The sequence below is a fragment of the Phycodurus eques genome, chromosome 22 (genome assembly GCF_024500275.1).
Source record: "Phycodurus eques isolate BA_2022a chromosome 22, UOR_Pequ_1.1, whole genome shotgun sequence".
NCBI classification, from domain to species: Eukaryota; Metazoa; Chordata; class Actinopteri; order Syngnathiformes; family Syngnathidae; genus Phycodurus; species Phycodurus eques.
Genome location: NC_084546.1, coordinates 10,201,008 through 10,226,593, shown reverse-complemented (window position 1 = coordinate 10,226,593; position 25,586 = coordinate 10,201,008). Strand labels below are relative to the sequence as shown.

The 25,586-nt window shown below is 38.5% G+C and overlaps 1 protein-coding gene across 13 annotated transcripts in view; it reads left to right on the top strand.

Moving 5' to 3' along the window:
• Positions 1–25,586, top strand: part of LOC133397294 (pleckstrin homology domain-containing family A member 5-like) — a 94,790-nt gene that overhangs the window by 50,172 nt on the left and 19,032 nt on the right. For 9 of the 13 annotated variants that reach the window (XM_061668008.1, XM_061668004.1, XM_061668007.1 and 6 more), the window contains 12 exons: positions 6,682–6,765; positions 9,016–9,069; positions 12,038–12,194; positions 14,156–14,260; positions 15,620–15,692; positions 16,140–16,240; positions 16,653–16,807; positions 19,985–21,034; positions 21,830–22,116; positions 23,293–23,525; positions 23,654–23,737; positions 24,979–25,098. In XM_061668008.1, coding sequence (XP_061523992.1) covers positions 6,682–6,765; positions 9,016–9,069; positions 12,038–12,194; positions 14,156–14,260; positions 15,620–15,692; positions 16,140–16,240; positions 16,653–16,807; positions 19,985–21,034; positions 21,830–22,116; positions 23,293–23,525; positions 23,654–23,737; positions 24,979–25,098 — 2,503 coding nt within the window. Of the gene's footprint in view, positions 1–2,576; positions 3,057–6,681; positions 6,766–9,015; positions 9,070–12,037; positions 12,195–14,155; positions 14,261–15,619; positions 15,693–16,139; positions 16,241–16,652; positions 16,808–19,984; positions 21,035–21,829; positions 22,117–23,292; positions 23,526–23,653; positions 23,738–24,978; positions 25,099–25,586 lie in introns of those variants that run through there. The other 4 variants (XM_061668013.1, XM_061668003.1, XM_061668011.1 and 1 more) reach the window with 4 other exon arrangements.

Sequence of the window (25,586 nt, the reverse complement as noted above, 5' to 3'; positions counted from 1 at the left end):
TATTTATGCCAGTGAGGCATAGTGACAAATGAATGGTCTTCTATTAGATGGCAGGAAGTAAATGCAGTAATTAATGTATCCACCTTTTGTGACATTTTTTTTTGTTGGTGTGCAATGAGCTTTTTCAATTGTAAAATATGTTCCTTGGCTCCATAAAGGTTGGAAATCCCTGCTCTCGTCAGATCAGATCATCCATCATTGATTGGATCGGCGAATTATCACATTAAAGCCGATCAGTATAAAATGCTAATTATCGGCCGATGCCGATCAGGCCGATAAAATCGGTGTAGAGTCTCGTTACAATATATTTGAATGTAAATACATTAGGCTTTACACGATCAGGATTTTTGGGGTTCCATCAGCAAGTTTAAAAAAAACTATAACCGATCACCGATCCTATCACAAGATGGAGCAATTTGTCTGTTTACATGACTTGTTCAATTATAGTACTTGTGTACTGTATACTGAGTATCTTCAAAATTATTCTCTAGCATTTTAGACAAGTTAAAACATCAATGACTTCTAGGGGGTATTCAAGGATTGGCCACTGACATAAGTTTAGGTCAAATCAACATTACAACATGACAGAAATAATGGGTGCTAACTTACTGAAATTAAATTACTTTATTGCAATTAAATTACTTTAACAAATACTGTTAATGACATGCTTACTCTAACTTTCGCACTGTCCCGGCTTTATGGACGGGTGTTGTCCAGAGTTTGTGCCTGTTTGGCTTCTCCTTCCCCCCCACCCTGCGTTGCTTGAACGCGGCATGGTCCTCCTTGTGTACATTCTTCAGGTGACCGATCAAATTTGTTGTGTTGAAGCATTTAGATGACGTTCCCCACGACGTACTTCAGTTCTGCACAGACCGCAAATAACTTACATGTAGTTTGTCTAAGACACCACAAAGTAGTCCCACACCGATGACATGTTTTTTCACTGACAAGATGGACAAAAACTTTATTGGCCGTCAGAGGGTGACAGTACTATGCCACAAGACACGTGATAAGGCTAAAAATTAAACTAGATCTTGGATCTATACGCGACTGAGACGCAGAGTAAATCGATCGATGACATCGTTGATCGGATCGGCGGATTATGACATTAAAGCCGATCAGCATAAAATGCTAATTATCGGTAGATATCGATCAAACCGATCAGATCGGTTTAAAGTCTAAAATACATCTTACATACTATTATTACAATGCTTGCAAAAAGTATACAATAATTCACTTGAACCACTTCAAGCAATAATATTTTGTGATGTGGCCTTAAAGAATATGCTTTGTTGTTGTAATGGTGATGCAGATAAGTAATGAAAGGTTTACAGATAAACAGTGATAGATTTTCAAATGGGCCTTATTATTTTTCCATGTTTTAATTATCATTACGAGAGCGCGACCGATTAATGGGGTGGCCAAATTAATCAACCGAGATTAGCCCTTTTCAAATTGGTAAAAAAGCGGCTGTTTTTTTTTTTTTTTTTTTTTTTTATATATATATACACACAAGACCACATGACACCATAAGATCAAGATGGTGACATTTAAACACAATTTTTGTGTCTCGTAATTTTACACTGCCAAATGATGATGATGCTCCAAGGATATCTTGTGCAGCTCTAACCTGTGGTCTGTATGTCTTATTGTGCCAGACCAGATTTGTTGTGCACATGTGTTTCTAAAATAGTCCCTGAGTTGTATTTTATTAATTGGGAAAATGTATTTATTTGGAATGTGACTTGCTGACTGTGTCGTCATTTACTCACCTGAATTCCTTCGATGCAGGCAGCGTGGGTTCAGTTCCCACTCATGTCAGTGTAAATCTGTGATTGTGAATGGTTACCTGTCTTTGTTCTTGCCCCGATGATTGACTTCCACCCGGTTTCAGCTGTGAATAGGTTCCAGCTCCCAATAAAATGGTTGAGCAGGGGAAACAAAACACTCAGGATCAGATTTACTAAGATCCAAAAAAAGCAGGTGGTAAAATATTCAAGAGGTTTTTGCGCTTTAGTTAGCGCTGATGGTTTTCACCATGGAGCATTTTGAAGCACACCGCAAGTGCAAATTGAAGTTTGAAGTGATAGAATAGCAAGTGTTAGAGGAAGACAAACAAACAGTTACATAAATCTATTGCTTCTATAAATGATATGGCATAGATAATTTTACACTTGAGACTATGCGAGTCCCGGGATGCACGTGTCATATAAACAATGAATCCTAGCCCTGGAACAATGAGTCCCTGCAAATTATCATCACATAAGACAGATACAGTGACCCTCCTCTCCATCGCGGTTCTTGCTTCACGGTTTCGCTATGTTGCAGATTTTTATTGCAGTTGTTAATCTTTAATTTGAGCATTGCACACATATGTAGGCAAGCCATGTTGTGCGTCAGTGGTTGCGTATTCACAAAGCTTTTTGTGTCACTCATCATTTTTGTGCATCAGGGTCGCTGGACGTACATCAACCGAGGTCCCTGATATGGTGGCATGACTCCTTCTTATGACTGGCTCCAAGTCAGCCCTTAGATTATTCAGAAGCTCCCAAATTACATTACTGAATAGACTATATTCCATCATAATTTTTGTTTCTGGAATTTCAAAAACATTTACACTAACGTTTTCCCCACCACCTTTCTTCTTGCCTGCTCTACGCTGGAACTGTCTTGCGTGCCTGCTTTCCTTTCAGACGTGATATTTAAGACTCAATAATAGCCATCTCAATTAGTCTCAGGTTTAATAACTCGCCTTGCTCCTGTGACATGAATCTCTATTTGCATATACTCCTCCCAGAGTGTGCAAAATGAACTACATCTGTATGGATTTGCTGTCTTCAATGGGAAGCATCCTTCTGGCACAATACACGACACAAATTGGACATATCTGAATCATAACACAGTGGTGAATAACAGAACAGGGGAGAGAAAGGCAGAGAGTGCTGTTGAGCAGCGACATGCTCTAGCAGCATTACTGCCTTCACTCAGAGGAATGCCCATGGACGAGGCAGCCAGTCCTGGCTCTGTTTCCCTCTTTAACACCTACTATTCCTCCGGTGAGTCAACAATCTGCTGCTCTTTTTATGATATTATATGTTTGTGTGCAAAAGCTGGATCCATAGATGGTGTGAAATATGCCATGTGGTTGGATCAATGCCGATGCAATATTCACACAGCCTGTTGCCAAGGCATATTCGCTTTAGCTTGTGAAAATAAGCTGGTCCACCATGGCTCTGAGGTGTTGTTTCTGCTGGTTCATTCAGAGGTGTTGTTTCCCTATCACAGGGATTGGCATTGTTGCTTGTGAAATTCTTCTTCTGCTTGCAGATGACATCATAGCTGTTATATAGCTATAAAGAAACTGAGTCACCTACTTGACATTTTTGTGCCCAGTACATACACACTACGCACCGATGATGCCCAGTTGTGCCATCAATACTAACATTAATGCACTGTAATGTGTATCACTGTACCAACAAGGAACAATAAGGAACTGCTAGGCAATCAGGAGGTTGGCGCTGATGGGAGATGCTGTGAAAGACTTCTCCTGAAGAATACAAAAATCTCCTTGGTTTTCCTAACATTCAGGAGGATATTGTTTTTGCACCACTGGACCAATTGACTCAGCTCCCTCCTGTAGTTGGCCTCATCTGTATTGGTACTGAGAATCAGTACCAATACAGGACCTTTGGTTAGAACACACTTGTGGATTTGACTAAAGAGCAGTGGGATGAGCACACACCTTTGTGGGGCCTCCATGCCCAGCGTGATGGACCTGGTCACATTGTTTGTATAAGATTAGAAATTCAGGTATTACAGCAGCACTCAGGACACTGCAGAATGTTTACAAGATAAGAATCATAATATGAAATGGAAAAAAATACATAGCAAGGAACAGTTACTGTATATTCAAAAACTTTGTAGCATAAAGTGGAATATGATTTTTGTTTTGTTTTTGTCTCTAGCCGTGGATGAAAACAGAACAGCAGATAATAGCAGGCATTTATTCTGAGTTGTCACCCACACTGCTGTTGTAAAGTTTGTCGATGGGCACAAAGGAGCACATGAAGTGCTCAGCGAATAGCGAAAAACTACGAGCAGTCACACCCCCACCATGTCTATAATTGCCTTTATAGCCTTTAACTTTAAATATACCACAAACTACAGTGTGTTTCCCAAACACTTTATCATTTCAAACTTTTCTTCTAGCATTAATCCTAAAAAGAAAAAGCTTACAGATGATTTGATTTTGCCAAAATCAGCCAGAAGTGTGAGGGTATTTTGCCTTTGCAACCCTTAAAAAGGCCAATTGTCAACAATAACAAGGGATCCTTCAGTTGTTCGCCTGAGAACAATAAACCTGTTAAGATCTTGGTTTCTCATTCGGGATGTATCGAGTCAACATACTTATGTGACACCAATTACTACTTACTTTTTAGCAAGGGCTTTGGCGCCATCTTGTGGCATCTTGGAACATTACAGAGAGCGCAAAAATGCAAATGGTTGAAGTTTTTCAGCAAATATGTATGTATGTCACTCACAGTACAGTCAGTACGCCATTATGTTTTTGTATCATGTAGAGAAGATAAATATGGGTAATACTGGGTACTGTATCATACAGACTGTTAAATTACAATTGTAGTAAATTATTCTTCAATGTCTCATACCAAGCAGGCTGTACCGTACAGTATAAAAACATTCAACACATTTTATTGATTTGAACAGAAGGTGTCCATATTATTTTCTGCGGAAATTGCATAAACCAATCTTGTCTGATTTCCTGGAAAATACATTCACAATCCACAAAGGTTGATAAAATACATAACATGGGATAATTTTAATCAGGGGGGATTGTTTTCGTGTAAGTGAAGTAAAGTGAATTGCGTTTCAGTGACCCTTTTTGTATACTTTTGCATTTTTTTTTTTAAACATTTGCATTTTTTTTTTTAAACATAGTAAATTGATTTAGTATTTTACTTTCTCATTAAAATGTGTGGATATATAATTGTTAGAACGTGAAGTCAACTCATTGACGTATTTCTGTTCATTCCAGACGATTTTTAGCTTGCTCAATAGTTTACATTCACTACTTGAGTAAATGTTGTGTGTGTTCAAATTCACATATACCCTTAATCTAATTGTACTTGTTGTTTGACTATCTTGTCGTAAACCCAGCTTTTTAGTAAAGAATTAAGTTATCAGAGTGCACCAGTAGTGTGAAATCTCAGAGGTGAGGAGGAAACATTGCACTTTAAAAAAAAAAAAAAAAAAAAAAAAAAAAAAAAAGAAACCAGAAACTTGCTAATTGTGTTGTAGTGGCGTGAAAGCACATAAGAGCTGTCTCGCTGGTGGTCTTTCTGAAAGGTTAGCGGCCTGGCTTGAGGGAGAGACGGTTAATGGCAGCCACTCTGCAGGGAGCAGAGCATTGCTGCAAACCTGGCTGATGCATACATGAACACACACACAGAGAGAGAGAGAGAGAGAGAGAGAGAGAGAGAGAGAGAGTGTGCTGTCTGTTTTACTGTCTTTTTCATATACAAAGAACGAGCAGTCACAAGTAATGAGCCCAATTTAATGTAACCTTCTGATCATTTAATCTTCTCCTGAAATTTTCACATTCATCTTCCTTTCCGCTTATTTAAAAAAAATAAAAAAAAATTTGTTCCAGCCTGTCCTCTTCCTGCCAACCACTTTGAAAATTACGTTATTGGTGGATGCCCCTTAGTAGCAGAGAGCTGTGATTGAATTTCTTGCTTTGGAAGGGGAACAACCACGAAACATTTTCAAAGTGTTGCAAAATGTATAGAAGGTTAAGGTTATGTAATCAATTATGACACATGATGGTGATCAATGGTGACTCTGCGATCCTCTTTGATCAGTGACTTGACCCTAGTACTATTCCCAGGATTAACCGCTGAAGATGGTCTGCTGCTCCTCTGCTTGTTGTGGATGTCAGGCAAAATAAGTTCTTATTCTTCGCCTTTGATCCTGGACACCCACTTTGTGACTGTGCTCTCGCCTATCGCAGCTTCCCCATACACATTTTGCAAGCTTTGAGAATGTTTAGTAATGGTTTCGCTTCCAAAGCAAGAAATTCAACCACGGCGCTCTGCTTCTGACAGGCATCGAACAATGACTTCATTTCCAAAATGGCTGACAGGAAGGGGACAGGCTTCAACAAAACTTTTTTTTTTTAAGTAAACCTTCAAACAAGTATTTAAAAAAAAAACATGAAAATTCCTGAAAAAAAATACAGTTGTTAAGAAGTTAAATTAAATCGGGCCAGTTACTTTTTGAGAACCCCCTGTCTATGCTGAGGCAATGCCTGCCATTAAACTTCAGATATATTAAGCTATTGTTCAAAATGTTAGTGTGTGTTTTCTTTTATGGAGTCATTAATTCAGGTGTTCATATCAAAGTGATGTCCAATTATTTTGTAGTCTCTTAATTTATGCATGTGTGTGTGTGTGTGTGAGAGAGAGTCTGGCCACAGTGTTGGACATTCATTTTACACCATTTTCAATTGTTACTTCAGGAATGGATTTACCGCTGCAAATGCTGTATTTTAAAAGCACAGCTTTCTATTACTGTTTGCCATATTGTCATGGTGTTGTAGCTTTCACGTGTTGTTGCAAAGATTGACCTTTTTTTTTTTGACATTCTTTAATTTTCCTTCTCCAGTCACAATGAGCGAAAGGTGACGTGTAAGCACCCTGTATCAGGAGCTCCCTCCCAGGACAACTGCATCTTCGTCGTGAATGAACAGTAAGTCTGTTTTCAGGATCGCTACATAAAATAGGCTAATGGCAGCAATGATGGTTCCATTCTAGTTAGGTTTTGCGCAGGGTCTTGCAAATTTAAATTAACTGAACAACAAATTGCACACAATTTGTATTAATGTATTTCCAGCAGTCTATTCTCTTCATTTTGTAGCATTTCTCTTGGCTGGACTGCTTCCAGTACTATATGTGGAAAGGAGATTTTTTTGAATTTTTTGGTTTTTAAATCGAATCAGATTTCCGCCTCTATTTTTTTGCAATGGCAATCTAACATGCCTTGGGCGTTCAGAATTTTAGTGTGTATTTTTTTATAATACAGTCAGGTACCTTGCATTACAGATGCCCCAAATGACATACAATTTAAATAAAAAATTTGAACAATTTTATGCAAAGCCATCAGTGCACCCTTTTTTATACGTCATGTCTTTATGTGGTTTATGCCAAGACTGGTAAAAAAAAAAAAAAAACAATCCAAATATCCATAATAAAAAATGCATGTTTTACCTTGCAGCATACAAGTTTTATTAGTGTGTGTTTGAGTGTGGTGACCGAGCAATGCCCCCTGTGAAGCTCAAAAACAAACATAAAAGCAAAAAGAGAATTTTTTTTTTTTTTTTTTTAAAGACAAACTAAAAACAAACAAAATCTCATCATCCAGAAAGAGCACAATACACCGGAGGCCCAGAAATTCACTCCATTCAGCATCGGCAAAGTGCTCAGGCACACTACAAGGGCGCTGGGCGCGAACCCCCCAAGGAATTGACAGCTCTACTGCTTTGAGCTAATGTCTGCTGTTTCTTTTATCTTCAATAAAGATGAGAGAAAACACCTTAGTCAACCTAATTTCAGCCAGAATCAAAGGATTAACTTTGTTTGCGTAGATGGTGGTAAGGAAAAATATGCACTTGAAGAGCTCACATTCCAAGGGGAAAACACTTTGGTCCAGTGTTAGCGAGTGCTTCAGTGTCACGATAGTTGATGATCACTAATAGTTTCATGGATATCTGTGCAGAAGTATTGAGTCTATTAATTTTGGCCACTTAGACAATCAAGCAAGATTTCCTTAGCTGAAAATTGTTCTTTGTCTTCAATTAAAGAGCAATGAGCCAGGTATGAGGTCAACCACAAAGCTGCGATTGTTGTTAAAGTGCTATATAAATACAGCTGAAATCACTTTTCACTAAATAACTACATGCCATTTGAATTATGAAAGGCATTTATTTAAATTTTTTTAAGGCAAACAAAAAACACAATGTTTTTCCAGCAAGATTCAAACTCACTCGTACAAAATGCTCACAAGCCAGACAGCCAGCGTTAAAATGCCAGTGGCCCTCCCACTTAGCCATATAGCCACAGTTGCCAACCGGCGGCCAAACGCCATTTTTAAGCCAGCCAAAAAGCAACTGCTTTCAAAGGACGGGTAAGAATTGAATAAAATGTCTCATCTTAAAATTGCTTTGAAATCATTAAATACTTATTCCACTCTTTGAATACTGCCATTTCCAACGTCGGCAGACTGGCCAGCTGGACCGAAAATGACGTCAGCAGACACGGCAAAGGAGTGGGAGGGTTTAACGGTAACTCATGATCAGTCACTTTAACGTTATTGGCTTGCGGGCGCTGAAATCCGACACCCTACCTCGGCAATATCTTTTGTGCTTTACATGACCACACCCCGCGTGTCCTAATTTAACAAAACGATAAATGTCTGAGCACAACGGCTTAGCGGCGCTAAACAGGAAGTGGCATCATGAAATGGCAATATAAACGCATCAATTTTACTCATCACTAACAGTGTACTATTTATCATATTCATCTAAACACACACAAACACATATAGACAATTTGTTATATATTTATTACTTATTCCATTTTCATTTTTTTTACTTTTTTATTTCATTAATTAGTGTGACTCTGCTGACCAGTAGGGTAAAATGATATCCATATTAAAAGTTAACCAACATGACAAAAGTAAGTCTCTTAAGACTTATGTCTTTGAAAACTAGGAACTTGTAATCTAGTCTTATTGGCAGACTAAATTACAGCGGCACTCAGAACGCAGACCTTCTTGTCCTGTGGATAGATGCAGATAGAGACATGTTATCTGTGACACACATCTTCATTGACTGTTTTGATATTGTTTTATGTCATTATTCATTGTCATTATTTTTTAATTTGTAGTCATGGTTTTGCATTCTTATTATTTTGTCATCTTGTCTTCCTCATTTTCTTTTAGTGTCAAATATGGAAAGCTTGTCCATCCAGACAAGCCCCTAAAGGCTGACACCAGGTAATAAACCCTGATAATCACAAAAAGATTTGGCCACTGAATGATAAATGATTATAGACAGGGTGGTTAAAACTAACTTATAGTTATTCATTTATATTATTTTAAAAATACTTTCACTTGAAAAATAATTTTCATATTTTCGTAGCTCCAGCTCTCTCCACCAGCCTTTGGAGTAGCCCATGAATCCTCTCCACTGATTTCAGCAGGAACTCTAGTCTTGTGGGACGGAGGCCGTACTGTAAATTAACCAACCCGTAGTTGTCCTTCACGGTCTTCCAAAGTCTTTTAAAATGCAATCTTAATTCATTCATATTTTAGAAGCATTTTAAATTAGTGATTTACTTTTCATCCACTCTGTACACACATAGGCAAAAATGTTGGGACCCTTTCTGTTTTAGAAAAAAAAAAAAAAAAAAAAACAATGGTCACTGAAATAACTTCAAACTGATGAGACTAGGATTTGTCAAAATGCAGAGTTGACGTCTCACAAAGCTCCTGGAAGAATGTCCTTTAGACAGCTAAGTTATAACTGGCGCTTTAAACACGACATAAACTTGATGCATACAAAGAAAAGAACACTGTCCCTACTGTGAAATGGAGCCATCATAGGGTGTCTTGAATCTGTGCAGGATTCATTGTAATCTCAAGACGATCAATGCAAATTCAGAAAGGTTGGTCTCGGCTCCGGGTCATAAATTCTCCAAAACACGTCAACAAGACCTAACAATGTCGAAAAGCAAAATATCAGACGACAAAATTCTAAAATGACCTTGTAAAAGCGGAAGTCTCAATCCTATTGAACATACTGTGGAGGGAGTTTAAACATGGAGTCTGAAGAAGGCACCCTACAAACGTCGTTTGTACAAAGTTTCTACAAAAAAAAGTTTGCTCACAAGGAGTGGGCCAAAATAGCCTCAAAAGGTTTTGCAACGAAACAGGTTTTGTCCAGACCACTTTCATTAGTTTTTAGAAAGATAATTCTGTTGGTCAACAATTTAAAATAATCCCTGATTTTCATGAGTAAATTATCGTTAAGACTGTATCCACATTACATAATACTGTAGATTGTCGGTTTATTTAAGTTATTTCTGTGACTCTCATGTTTTCCTTTCATGAACACGAGTACAAACAGTTATGCGTACGTCTTATCACCTTTTTTTCTTCAAGGGCAGTGTTTAATTCTCATTCACCCCTACTATTACTAACAGATCTTACTATCCAAAATACATACCTGTGTGATTTTTTTTTTTTTTTTTTGACACAATACAAAGATTTCCTATCATGATATTGACAATATAGCGGCTGGTATATACGCTTCATCAGACACATGCAGTACATTATAAGCCCAAACATGAGAAAAAGAGCAGCATGTCAGCATACAATGTTACATTTAAACATGGAAATACAAACTCAGTACACTTGGTGTCAGTTTCTCACCTAGCATCCTTGTTTGCACATGGTCTTGTACCCATCTGTGTGCTCAGGGCTATGCTGACCTTTAAATTAAGCGTAGTCTGGTGCACAACCAAATTAGTTACGTACAACATATTGCCTGCAAAGAAATCATTTGCCAAATCAAACAAGCGATGCAAAGGCAAATTGTTGACAGCGTAGGTGTTGACAACTCGGAGTACAACAAAGACAGTGCAACAAAAAATATCTATCCATCCATTTTCTATACCACTTATCCTGTTCAGGGTCGACGAGGAGCTGCAGGGTATATGAACTAACTTAGGGCGAAAGTTAACCGAGACATGTCGCATCAATCACGGGGCACAAATAGAGACAGACAACCATTCACACTCACATCCACACTGTCACTGAGTTGTGTGTGAACCCACCCTGCCTGCATGGAAGTCAGGCGGGTGAACCATTACGCTGTCAGCGAGCCCAAAAGAAATTACTCAGGATACAACTCAAAAATGGGATTTTTATTTTTGGGATGAGTAACTCCTCCCACCTCAGCCTGAAGTACACGTCAAAGCCGTCTTCATGGACCCTCCTTTTAGCTTCTGCTATTCTCCTCCTCATTTTAAGCAAAGCCAGGGCTTTCCGTTAAAACGGTGACAAGTACATATTGCAGAGCTACATATCGTTATTCACGAAAGCCGTCCGTAGCCGCTAATTAGAGAGCCGTTCTTTATTTGTACTAGAAAATGAGTCTGCTTTCATTGAGGACTACAGAAATCTGAGAATATTAACTGTTCAGAGGCAGAAATTCTGAGGATTTGGCCATTTTTAAGTGAAACAAGGTCTTTCAATGATTAATCAATTATCAAAATACTCGCTTAATTTGATAATCGATTAGTTATCGATTAATTGCTGCAACCTTACTGTAGTCTAGTGAACTCCAATGTTGGCTTTGATGGAAACTTGGCTATGCTAAAGCTAATTACAGCATTCCTGCGGGGAAAGGAAGGTCTCTTGAAGGTGAGGATAAGCGGTATGGAAAATTGGATGGATGGATGGATTTTATTTGTTTAAGTGGGCAACACAACTTGCGATTAATTGAGGCACGGTGTGGATGAAAGTGGAGGCCACTATTTGAAGAAATACAATAAACCATTTTATTTCGGGAGCAAGAGTAAAGCAATCTGCGTGTGGTAGATTTCATCAGCTTCAAGCCCACAAGCCCACACACTTATGTACCCGCAAACAACCATCTTTATGAAGCATTTTCAATTTCATGTAAGTTTTCATTTTAATTTAATGTAATTATACTAATTATCATCCCTCAAAGTGAAATTTAACTCACCATCCGCCGTATATTGGTGTTGCACAACACTAGCAGTTAGCATGAAGTCATAAGCATAGCTGCTGCAGTCTTGTTTCAATATGGTCACACCTTGAATTGTTTAATGCTAATAGCCTATGCAATTCGTCATCCTGTGAAAAAGTAAATTTGATCATTTTTATACAGTATATGGGTCAAATATTTAATCTGCCTGCGCCTCTTACCTTGTGGCAGGGCAGCTCCGAAGACGGAGCAGGAAAATAGCGGCAATAAGAAGGAACGTCCCATGAGCACCATGAGCGAAGCGTCCAACTACACAGGTGGCTCGGACAACAGCAACTTCACCGGGAGCCCTGCCACCACTGTGACTCTCTCGTCTTCATTCACACGGGTCAGTACGTAGGGTATTTAAACATGCAAACATGGGATAACAAAAGTTTAGGAAAGTAGTTTTGGTAAACTCAAAGGTCAGGATAGTGACAGAAAGGACAACAACTTTAGGCCACTTGCTTACTTTTACTTAAATGCATCCAGCTATTTTTGACATAAATTTGTGACAACAAGCTTCACAGATCCTTTAGTAGAAAGTATTACTCTAAGGACTTCATACTGTTTGTTATATAAAGTAGATGTGCAAACAGCATCAGTAAAACTCTGTAAATATGGCCCTGAATTTAAAATCAGAGTCTTCAGGCTGTCATGAATAAGTATAATTTCTTGCTTACACTGGTTGAAAGAGTAAAAAAAAAAAAAAAAAAAAAAAAGCAGAACATCTCATGGACAGTTTTCTGTATTCATGAGAAATAATTTATAAAGTTGAATGGACCCAGTTTTGTGCACTGACAGGAAACAAAATGGAGATAGTATTTAAAAAAGAAAAAAAAAGAAGAAGAGTAAAACGGAGTATGAATTTGGAATTTAAATGCACTGCTTTTAATTTAAGATGGACCATAATGTGGCATAGCTAAAATAACAAAACAATGCAACACACATTTATGTATTATTTTAATTATGTTACGTTTGAGGAGTTAGTCGTGCTGGTGTGCAGGCATAAAGCTGACCCAAGGGAGGCAGGAGTTTAAGGGAATATCAAAAAGGTATTTATTACCCAAAACAAAAAACACTAAAAAATATGTGGGTTAGCAGGAATACTAAAAACAAAAAATCCTGTTTGTTATATAAAATGCATTTGCAAATGACATCTTTCTATTCTGTAAATATGGTCATGCAGCACTTGTTCTTGCTTACACTTGGGGGGGAAAAGGGTATAATAACTCAACTACAGTATTTCTGTATTCACGAGAAGTCATTATTTATAAACTTCAATGGACCCAGTCTTGTGCAGTGCCTGGGGGGGGGGAGGGGAAACACAGCAACGGGCAAAAGAATAAAAAAATAAATAAAATGAGTGTAAGATATGAATTTAAATGCATTGCTTTTAAGTTCAGAATCCAATTGCTGTGGTGTAGAACAAACCTCAGCTAAATTAACATGATAACAAGAAACACAGTTTGGTGTACCCTAATCTATAGTTGGCATAAGGACATCGTCCAATTTGTCATAAACGGCCCAGAGTGTCCGAAGGATTTGTTCTTAGGTCATAATAAATAAATAAGACATTGATGAATGCTACAACCTTATTTCAGAAGTGGCTACGTAGGATTCAAGTTTTGGATGAATGAGGCCCAGGAGTTGCAAATCTGAGACCTTGTGTAATTATGTAGCGTTGAATCAATATCATTGTTCAGTGACTTTTTAGAAGCAAACATTTTAAGAAAGAAATCCAATGTGATCACTTGATTGGGGGAAAAAAACAAAAAACAACCAAAACAAACTTGCTAAGTTGCATTGCTGTTCTGAGATTTAGTTCTATGTCCCAATTTTCCATACTCGATGCATAGCGTCAACATGTGCCCTTATACTTTTGCATAATAGTTTTGATGAGCCTAATTGTCCTGTTGGTATGACACGTATGTAAATTAGACATTGATATACACGTTTTACAACTAAGCTGTTTAGTTTAGTACACTGCAAAAACGCAAAAAATGTACCAAGTAAATTCATCTAATTTCTAGTGAAAACATGTTTCTGTACTTATTTTAAGACAGTTTTGACTTTTTTTTTTTTTTTTTTTTTCAACTAGACAAAAACACTTGTTTTAAGATACAAGCTCTTATTTTAAAAATGTAATCAATTCAATTTATACTAGTTCAATTTTATTGGCATGTTTTTTTCACTTATTTTAGTGACAAAATGTCTTGTTTTTAATATTTGTAACTGTTTTGAGAAGGTCCTTTTTCCTGTGTTTACAGTATCTGAACTAGTTCTGCACTGATTTTCGTCTTCCAACAGCCCTCAAGGTCTTCCAAAAAAGTTCACAACTTCGGTAAGAGGTCTAACTCCATCAAAAGGAACATCAATACCCCAGTGGTCAAAAGCAACTGGCTTTATAAACAGGTAAGACAGAAAGGCACTTTAACATTGCATTAATGGTCGTGTGGTGGTTATTGTGTTTATTACAAGCAGAGTAACAACAAGCGTGGTTGTAAAGCTCTGCAAGTCTACGGAATTTGTGCCAATGTATTCCATAACCAATAATGAAAATGTTATTCATCTGTTTCAGATTCAACTGTACTGTCAACTACATAGGCGTGCACCATGCTTTTTAACATCCGTAACTGTCATAACTAGAAAAGGGGGGGGAAAAAACTGATTACGATGTCGCATGTTGGTATGTGGGAAATAATAAATATAGTCTAAATACGAAATTAAGAATTAAGAAACAATCCCTTGTTTGTTTTATTTAATATAGTGCTTGGAGTGAGTATTTTGCCACTTACTTTAAGGTATTTTTCTCATCTGGAGAGCCAGCATTATTTTCTTATTTCAAGAAATTTTATTCTCTTCCGACACTGGCAGATGATTTCACTTGTTTCTAGTACGAATCCTCTCAAAACAAGTATACACAGCATTTCTTATATTTAGACGGGCTGTTTTCACAGTGTACTGGTTTCCCCAGATTTACTCGCCACTCAGCATTTTACACATGTACATGCAGAGGGAAGATTACAATGCACAGTATGCCTAGTAGTTGAGTATCTTCACATTTACTTCTGAGTACAGATAGCATTGCATTATACACTCCATTCTTCTTCTTTAATGTTCATGTCAACTATTGTACTGACAAAAAAAGATTTGGGATACGTTTCATTTGGAGTTGTGTGGTCATCATCACCCTACTTAACCATATTGTACTAAGCAGCTAAGAGAGAGAGAGATGTTGTCAATTTTAATATTGGTCCCCCCAATCTCCTCTCAGTCAGTTTTTTTGTGGTTTAATTCACATTTTTCAAAAGAGCTTTTCTGAGCTTTGTGTGGTTCCTCAGATGACCTTATCAACACACCTTTGACTTGGCTATCAACAGAAAAACCCAGTTAGACCGACTGCCAAAAACGTCAATCACATTTTCTACCGCGCAATTTCCACATCCAAAAACATGGCGGGAATGCCCGCCAGTAAACCTGCCAACAAATTGCTCTCGCACAGATGAAAAATAACGTGCCTCCTCATAAATCGTGACCTACTCTTGATATGGAATCTGTGGAGGAAGTAGTCACATTGCAAACAGCATTAAAAAGCAGGGTAAAATAAGAAATCTGCTGGCTTCCAATGCAAGGGTAATACACTATACCATGATCAGTGTAGAAAAAGGAAGTGACACAAGGTAGTGGAGGTATTTTAAAAAATGTTGGGGTATGAATGAAATGAGGAAGAGTAAATGATTGATTTTTTTCTGTTCATTTTGAACCCCTAAGGACAGTACAGGCATGAAGCTATGGAAGAAGAGGTGGTTTGTTCTGTCGGACATGTGCCTTTTCTACTACCGCGGTAAGGAAACAATAGACTCAAGATTGTCCTTGCATGTATCATAGTATTTCTATAAAGTAGGAGAATTTTGACAGATTGACTGACTTTTGAAGAAAATGAATATGGAATTCGCAGATGCTGGGAAACGTGTATGTCAAAATGTAACACATTTCATTATGTTTTTAACCTGCACTTTTTAGACTTTAAAAAAAAAAATAGTCGGGAATCTTTGACGACACAATTGTTAAAGTGGAAGAAAATAATGGATCTGCCGTGCATGTTATAATAGATATTCATCTCAAAAACTACAATGAAATATTCATACGAAAAATGTTCATGGCTTATGTTCATTTCACGTTGAGTTTTAGAAAGTATGTCAAATTTAATCTTAAATTGAAAACACTATCAAACAGAGCAATGATGATTTTACTTCCATCTTTTCATGTTATTCTTCTGATAATGTTGTAGATGAAAAAGAAGACAGCATCCTGGGTAGTATCCTGCTCCCGAGCTTTCACATCTCCATGTTGTCAGTGGATGACCACATCAGCAGAAAATATGCTTTTAAGGTGAAAAAAAAAAAGGTCTAGTCAAAAGGCAACGCAGTTTATGATGATAATGGAGGCCTGCATTTTTATAGATCGTGTCATTCGTTGGTCAGTGCCACAATCGTCTCATAGTGGCTGATACAAGCAGATTGCCATGGGGACTTAAGTCATCTTCATGACAGTCAGATGTTTGGAGTGGTGTTTTGCTTTTTTCTTGTTGTAAATTGGATTATAAGGAGGCTCAACACGCTGTCAGACAAATCTAAGCCGCCAACAGGAACAGTGTCAAGGCATCGTACTGTTACTTTATGTAGTGACTGAATTTTATCTCTGCTTTTTTTTTTTTTTTTTGCTGCCTCTCTCGCTCTCTCGCTCTCTCTCTCTCTCTCTCTCTCTCTCTCTCTCGCTGTCTTTCAATCTCCCTTTCTGGTAGGCTACTCACCCCAATATGAGGACATACTATTTCTGCACTGATACAGCCAAAGAAATGGAGTCCTGGATGAAAGTCATGACAGATGCTGCCCTTGTCCATGGTGGACCAGCCAAAAACTCAGCGCTGACAGCAGGGAAATGCCCACAGATAGACACGTTAGTTTTTCATGTTAGAAATAACATATTTTTAAGTGTTTCGGCTGCTGTGTGAATGCAAAATGACCTCCTCATCCTGGCGTTTCAGCTCACAGATCCCTCTGGCGTGTTGCAAAAACATAATGAGGCTCTCTCCAGTGACATTAACGGTTAAGACGGCTTGAGTGACAAAGAAAGACCGTTTGTAAAAGAGCCAAAAAACGGAACTCTGAAGGCACTAAGATGCATTTGTGTTAGTTTTCATGGAAAAGGCAAAATAAGCAGTTGGGGGCGAAAAAAAATCCAACACTGGACACAAACAGCAAAGACATTTTGTCATTAAAAATTGGGAAAAAAATTACTGAAGTATATTTGTTTTTCTTAGAAACCATTATGATCTTTTGATGGATAGCAACTGCCAATAAGACAAAGGCTCATGTCAGTAAAATTAAATGATTTTCAATTGGTACACTGTATTGTCAAGCATAGATCTGAATTTAAGTGACATTCCATTCTTAATCCATAGGGTTTAATATGACATCAGTCCACCCTCTTCAGTTATAACATCTTAGACTCTTCTGGGAAGATTTAGAATTGAAGGTTTAGAATTGTGTTTATGGAAATGTATGACCATTTTTCCAGAAGTACATTTGTGAAGTTACACAAAGATGTTGAACGAGAAGGCCTGGCTCTTAGTCTCTGCTCTAATTCATCCAGAAGTTAGGGTTAGGGTTGAGGTCAGGATTTTGTAGGCCAGTCAAGTTCATCCACATCAAACGCTCTGATCCGTGTCTTTTTTAACCTTCATTTGTGCACAGATGCACAGTCATGCTGAAACAGGAAGGGGCCATATCCAAACTGTTTGCACAAAGTTGGAAATATCCAGAATATTAGCCCCTGAGCTCCAGGGAAAGGAACTCTACATTCTTCAGCATACCAAGAGATTTTGAACAGTCAAACAGTTTGGGGATTACCCCTTCCTGTTCCAACATGTCTGTGTACCACTGCACAAAGCAAGGTCCATAAAGACATTGATGAGAGAATTTGTTTTGGATGAATTTGACTGGCCTGCACAGAGTCCTGCCCTCAACCCGATAGAACACCTTGGGGTTGATTTTGACAATGAGTCAGGCCTTATCGTCCAACATCAGTGTGTCACCTCAAAAATACAGTATGCTCCTGGAATAATGGGCAAAAATTCCCGTAAACTCACTCATATACCTTGTTGAAAGCCTTCTCACAAGAGCCGACGCTGTTACAGCTGCAATGTGTAGACCAGCATCAAACTAAACCATATGGATTTAGAATGGGATATCTCTTAAAATCGTATGTGAGTCAAGGCAGGTGACAAATACTTTTGGCAATGTAGTATAATTCAGTGGGCCACGTCTTTACTACTATTGATCACATTAGTTGAAAATGACCCATATCTACCAGTAAATGTCCCTTAAGTTTACACCATAGTCGTCACTTGAGTGAAAAACTATATTACTACGAATATAATATTAGCTGTATATACACTGAACAAAAATATAAATGCAACACTCTCAAATACAATCATCCTGTTTTCAGCGAGGGTAAAAAAAAATACAGTATCTGGTGTGATATCTGGTAAAAGACTTCATGAGTTAAGTTAAAGAAAGATTGCAGCAAAAACAAAGGTTGTGTTGATCATTTTATTCAACATATAATGTGCATTTATATTCGCCAAAATCCATTCAAAACAGGTACATATTTGCAATACTATTTTTCCATCTTCATAATACACGTTTGCCACACCAAAGTTAAAGAAGACTTTCATAGTTTTTATGCTTTTAGTTTTTATGCGGTGGTTAACATATTCTTTTATATTTGTGACAAGTAACAATGTTAAAAAAAAATATGCATTCATGTTATCACACCTTAACTGTTATTAAAGTTAGCAATTGTCATACTTGTACGGCAGTTGATGTTAAAACAACCTTGGAAAGTCTTACTAAAATGTTCATTTTTTTCCATTCCATTTTTTGCTATTATTCATTCATTTTCCGTTCTGCTTATCCTCAATATTAATATTAATGTTTTGTATATTTTATATTCAATTTCCGAACTCCAAACCAATCAGGAGGTCGATCAGCACTCAGAAACTGATTGATCTGCCTCGGAGATTCCACTTTGCATATTCTCTTTCTTCGTCAGAAATGCTTAGAAATAAAAACCCAAACGAATGGATATACCGTAATTTCTCGTGTATAATGCGCATTTTTTACCCCCAAATATTGTCAAGTCATTAGTGCTTATTATACATAGGTATAGGAGAAAATGAAAAAGACTCAAATTTTATAAATGTATGCTGCCATCTATAGGTTATGACAAAGCTGTACACTTTCATTCCACTATGCCACCGCCATCTATAGGTTATGAAAAAGATATACACTTTCATTCCACTATGCCACCGCCCCCTGGAGATTATGTAAAAGTTGTACACTTTCATTCTAGTATGCCACTAAGAGGTTATGAAATAGGTGTACACTACACTTTCATTCCAATATGACAGGGGTACATGTGACTGCATATATGTACAATTGTGCTCATAAGTGTACATACCCAGGCAGAATTTGTGAAATATTTATTTATTTATTTTGTTAAATACGACCGATGATTGAACAACAACCAACATTAATTTCTTAATGGTTATGTTTTTTTTTTTTGTTTTTTTTTAATGATAATGCTTTTCTGATATTCTTGACAGTTTAATTTGAATCCCATTAAAATAAAATTTGTTTTGCCTGGTCCTTAATGTTTTCTTAAAATAATTGTACACATCTTACAAGTTCTGCCTGGGTAATCAAACTTATGAGCACAACTGTGTGTTTTCTTGTTTACTAAATAAAAGTAGGGCTGTGAATTTCAAAATAAGAGCAAGTAAATAAAAAAAGTATTATGTGTTCAAATAAAGTCCTTAATTCAGAATAATTATTTGAAAAAACTAACACAATACAGATAATACTTCATGTTTTGATCATATGGGTAGAAGCAAAATCATGCATTGTAAAAATGCATTATACATAGGTTGAAGGGTTTTCCAGATTTTTGAGGTCAAGTTTAGGAGTGCGCATTATACACGAGAAATTACGGTAAGCATGTTCGGAACATTTTCTTTCAGGCCGCTAGAAGCTTTGTACATTTCTATCCCATCCTCTCTTGCTTCTGTCACAGGTCGGACAAGTTGAAAGTAGATCAGCCAGCACCTCAGGAGTTGAACAATGTATTAAACAACAAACTCTTCAGCCGACCTGAGATCCAGAACAATGAACGAAATCGTGACCCTGTACGTCAACATTCCTTATCACGGACTGATGCGAAACAACCGAAAGATGCAGATAAGCTCCACAGCGAGAAGGAACGACAGTACTATACCTTACAGAAAGATGGGGGGAGGTATTGCTTAAAGCAAGACTGTGTGAGCTACATGCTCCAAAAGGATGGTGAGAAGTATCTGCTGCATAAGGGAGATGAAAAGTACATGCTGCGAAAGGATGGTGAAAAGTACTCCATTCACAGGGACTTGGAAAAGTGCTCAGTTCAGAAAGTGGATGACAAATACAGAGCGACGCCAACAGAAGAAAACTGTATACCAACCAAAGTTGGTGATAAATATTTTAGGTCAAAAGATGACGAGAAATTTCTGCTGCAAAAAATGGGAGTTACGCCCAACCTTGTGAACGATGCTCAGAAATATGTCCCTCAGAGGGAAGTGAGGAGGCAGCTTTCATTAAAGGAGACACAGAGTAAATATGGAACATTACAAATTGTGGACAAGTATAACACTTTGAAGGAAGTTAGGAAGTACAGCACACTCAGAGAAGGGGATAAATACGCTACCCTCAGAGAGTTGGAAAAATACGCTGCGCTTTGTCATGGGGATAAACACCGCTTCCAGCAAGATCCCAGTGCAGCATCGTCTCACACTAAAATAAGCAACATCAAGCTGCAGCCGGCCCAGGCAGCAGCTATTGCAGCAGCGGTGTCTGCTTCCCGCCAGTGCCAGGCCGCCCTCACCTTGCCAAAGCCTGCGCAAGTAAATGGATCGGGGTCAGTTGACCACAAAAGCGACTGCAGCTCAGCAGCAGAAAACGAGAGCCAGGCCAGGGTTCCGGCTACTCCAGTTCAGGAACAAGAGAGAGGGTTGTCCAGACCCAATTCCATTCAGCAGGTGGAGCGTATGGCTCGGACCCAAAAGGCCAAAGGGACAGAAGAGGACAGAAGGTGAGATGATTGTGCCCATATAATGTTTGAATGTTGTAGAACCTTCCATGTCTCGCTGGATCAACCTTATGCCCAATTACAGTGTTACGGTGGAACCTCAATTTACAAACTCAATTGCTTCTTGAATGAAAACTGTTTGGAACTTGCGTAGCTCTGCAGAACATAAACATGGACCCGCACAACAGCATTTTATAGTTGCAGGATAACGGCAATTGAGTATTATCGTAAATAAAAAAAAAAAAAAGGAAATCTCGTCATGCGATGCAGGTACAGTATAATCATCATCATCATTACATGTATGCTTTTGAGCCACTGCGCACAATAAAAACTGGCTCGCCACCAGTTTTTATTGTGCGTGCCACCTTGAGTTTGGCACCTGTGCACTCTATGATGATGCATTGGTCATGTGTGCTTTGACCTTTTGGCCCTTGCTTCTTCCACTGCTCACTGAAAAGTTTTAAATGGTTGGGAAAAAAAATAATTCACATTTATTACAAATATAAAAGTGAAAATGTATTTAAGACAATGGATATGAAAGTGTAATGAATGAATGAATCAAATCAAACAATCAATGTGCTAACTATCCATGAAGTTTCATGGTGGTGTAGTTGTTACATCATCCTGCTAACAAACCAAACCAACCAGCAGAGGTGCAAACCTCTCTCCTTTACACTGAGTGAATGAAAAGGAAATACAAGTTGATCCTCAAGAAACAAACTAACAATATAAAGAGAGCCAACCAGTAATCTCCATTTATAGCCAACCACTAATCTCCATTCGTCCTCTTTTTCCCAGTGTTTCATCCTACCAGACCTTACCCAGAAACATGCCCAGCCACCATCCCCAGCTTGTACCCAGATACCCTGAAGGCTACCGCACATTACCCCGTAACAGCATGATGAGGCCTGACAGCATCTCCAGTGTAGCAGGTTCGGTGTATGATCGGGCTCTTCGACCCGTCTCTACCAGCACTGTCACTACAGCGGAGAAGAGGAGGTCAATGAGGGACGACACTATGTGGCAGCTCTATGAATGGCAGCAGAGGCAGGCTTTCTCCAGGCAAAGTCTAGCTCAACCAGCAGGTAGCGATACCATCAGAGTTGAACAAATTTAATCATCCACTGCAGCCTTGTAAGCCACATGTCAAGGCCAAACCATAAAACCGGAAATGAAATAGAGCCTGAACTTTGAAGTATTCTTCCTACATTATGTATATAAAACCTCGCACTGTTTTGACATTGTGACAAAAAAAAAATACAGGATGGATTTGTTGCGCAAGTTGTCAACCGGTTAACAAAAATGTATTAAAAAAAACAGACAAAGCTAGACAGCATACGTGGACCATGTACCCCCAACATCCCTCACACGCATGGTTGTGGTGTCTTTTTTTCGTGCCTGGCTTGCACACTTTCAAGGTACGCAGATTCTCCCGTAATTACTTTTGACACACCCACCATGTGCAACCGGCTCATGTGTGTGCAACCGCCCATGAGGCATGAGTCACTGAAGTCTGAGGCTGGCTGTAAATCCTAGAACGTGCAGTTTTCCTGAGCTGTGAATGCCATAGAATTCATTTAGCAAATAACATTTTAAATGTAAAATTATCTTTTACACCTGATACGAAAGTTAATCGTCGCCAATGAGACCGGTGCGCCGGTAATGTGTCCACAGCTCCATCACACTTTGTAGATCTTTTTTTATAAATTCTGTATGAATTAAATCCAATTCAATGACATTGTAGTTTATTGTACTGTATTTGTATTTATTTTTATTTTGTTTTATTTTATGCTGCTGTTGGCAGCCAGGTCCGAATTGCAAACGGGGATCTGTTTTGAATTTCATAATCTGGATAAATATAGGTTAAAAAAAAAAATAATAATAATAATACATCTACAACAAAAGAAATGAAGACTTGGTCTCACTGTGTTTTTGGAGCTGCGTGTGTGTGTGTGTGTGTGTGTGTGTGTGTGTGTATTCATAAAGCCGCAAGTCGTTTTATACACTTTAGATTGATCAATAATTTTTAACCATAGCAGACCCACGTGGGGACTGTTTGCCACAATTCCAATATAGTTCTCTCATATTTTCCACAGGCACTTTGAGGCAAATTGTTTGTTTGAAAAATGTTTGCTTGATTGAGTGTAACACTATGATACCATCAGTTAGTGTTCAGCTTCTTAATTACTATTCCCTTATGAAATAGAAAATAAATAAATAACTGGGACATTGACACTTTCTCTGTTTGGGTTTTTCTGCAGGTCATTATGGGACCCTTCCGAGCATAAAGACAATGGGCAACATATCCGAACACGCTGCAGTACACTCCGTTCTCACCTCGCCATCTCACGGATCGTTAGCCCTCTACAACACACTGCCCCCTCCAAGCCAGCAAGGCGTCACCAAAACCAGCAGCTCCCACTCTGAGGTGTCTCCACCGATCTTTAGAGAAGACGGGACACTTGACCGTCTGCACAGGACACACCCTGCCAAGGTAGAGGGCAGGACAACCCCTACCCCATTCCGTATCACTAACACATAAATACAGCTGATACAATACAATAAAGGGGGCTACTGAGAACTTGTTGTAGCATATTCACGCATTTTTTTTTCTCCCTTCAGTTTGGAGGCACACTTGATCGCCGTCCTGTGGTAGCCAGTGTTCCTACTCAACCCATTACAGCTCAGTCACTGCAAGGCAAAACGGTGAGTCTTACACGACTCCTTTCACCCACGCTTTTACGGTGAGGCTAAACTTTTTCCATTTGGATTTTGCCAGCCTTCCATTTTCTCATGACTGCCTGTCACTACTGGCTGACTTCATTGTTTTCACTTTGTCACAGATAGGGTCACCAGAAATCCTCTCTTCCCCTGACTTGTCCACTTTGGGAGACTTACAAAATGCATCCAAAGTTCCATTATTTCAGCTGGCATGCATTCTACTGTGGTGCCATTACTCATGTTTCTTTTTCGGTCCCGTCATTATCAACATTCTATGATCATGTCCATTTAGCCCTCTGGAGTCAATTACTTTTGTGTTTACCCTTATATTTCACCCCCAAAAAATATTTACCTTGCCTTGTTTGGTGTCATTTTTTTTTTTGTGACTGTACGCGGAGGGCACATAAGAGGAGGGACACTTCCATGTGTGTTCCGTTTCTGGAGGCAGCGTTTGCATTTCAGTCTGCATTTTGTGGCATTTTGGCCACTTCATCGTCAATATTGTCACTCTGATTCACCCTCCCTCTGCGTCTCTGTCAGTTAATTCCAATTGTTTCCTCCCCTTTCCTGCTGTAGCAACTCATTTTGATTGGTTAAAGTGCATTTTATTCCACCAATAGAGAGAGGTTATTGCAGTTTTTTTTTTTTTGTATTTTTCTGCTTGCAAGCACTTTCTGCTTTCCTTAGAATCGTTCACCTTGGGTGACAATAATCTGGTGAGAAATGTGCCGTCATTTAGTGATCATAATTCTGGTTTTGCTTGGACTATTAACACCATTTAAATATTATGTGGCTGTAAAAACAGTAACGATTTGATCAGGTGGAAAATACATAAGGCATGTTGGTTTGGCATTGTTGCCTTGGTAAAAGGCCATTATGTATGTAAGGAAAATGTCATATGGTAGTTGCCAGAACCCCACCAAGCCCTCTTCGTTTGCTTGATGTTCCATGAATATTTCATTTGCAGTCATAACACATCTCTATATTTTCTTCTCCTAAAATGTATCACAGGGCTGCTAGTAGTTTCAACTCTGGTTTAACTTTCTCAAAATATTAGTATTGTAATCATCCGCGCATTAGTCTTGCGAATTTGCTGGTCCGTGGAACAGTTTTGGGGTGTATGTAAAGTCTTGAGGTAGTCCCTAACTATAAGTCACTTCACCATGTAGTGAGTTGTTTTCAATGTAGCCGTTGTTCATTTCTCCTCTGTGTGATGCTTCACGTAGCCTGAGGAACTGACACTGATGCTCATCAAGCTCCGCCGGCAGCAGGCAGAGCTCAACAGCTTGCGGGAGCACACAGTATCCCAACTAATGGCCCTGGGAATAGAGGGGCCCAACCCCAAGGTCAGCACTGTGTGAACGAGTGTGTGTGTGTGTGTGTGTGTGTGTGTTTGTGTTTGCGGACACAGCCTTTGCTCTTGGGGTTGCCTTTGCGGTCCAAACCTTGCATTATGCGTTGATACGTAGAGTACGTATCAGCAAATGCATGTGTCTTAAGGTGGCTTGCTGATTAGTCCAAATGAAATCGAATTTGGTGTAATGTTTACAGGAATTGCATTGTTAGTTGATTGATCCAGCAATCATTTTAAGACTCAATTGTATTTTGTTGTTTGAATGTTTACACACCAAAAACCGTTTCATATTGGAAGCATTGCAATAATGTGTTTTAATTTGTTTTTGGTGGTGTTTTTTGTAATTGGGAGCTGGGATGTGTGTGCATGTGTTTTTCAGCATGAGTATACTCCCCCTGTCCATGTATATTAGCGTTGTGACAATTATAAGCCAGGGTACTGTGAATACGTCAGAGAAGATGCATCAAACATTTTCCACTT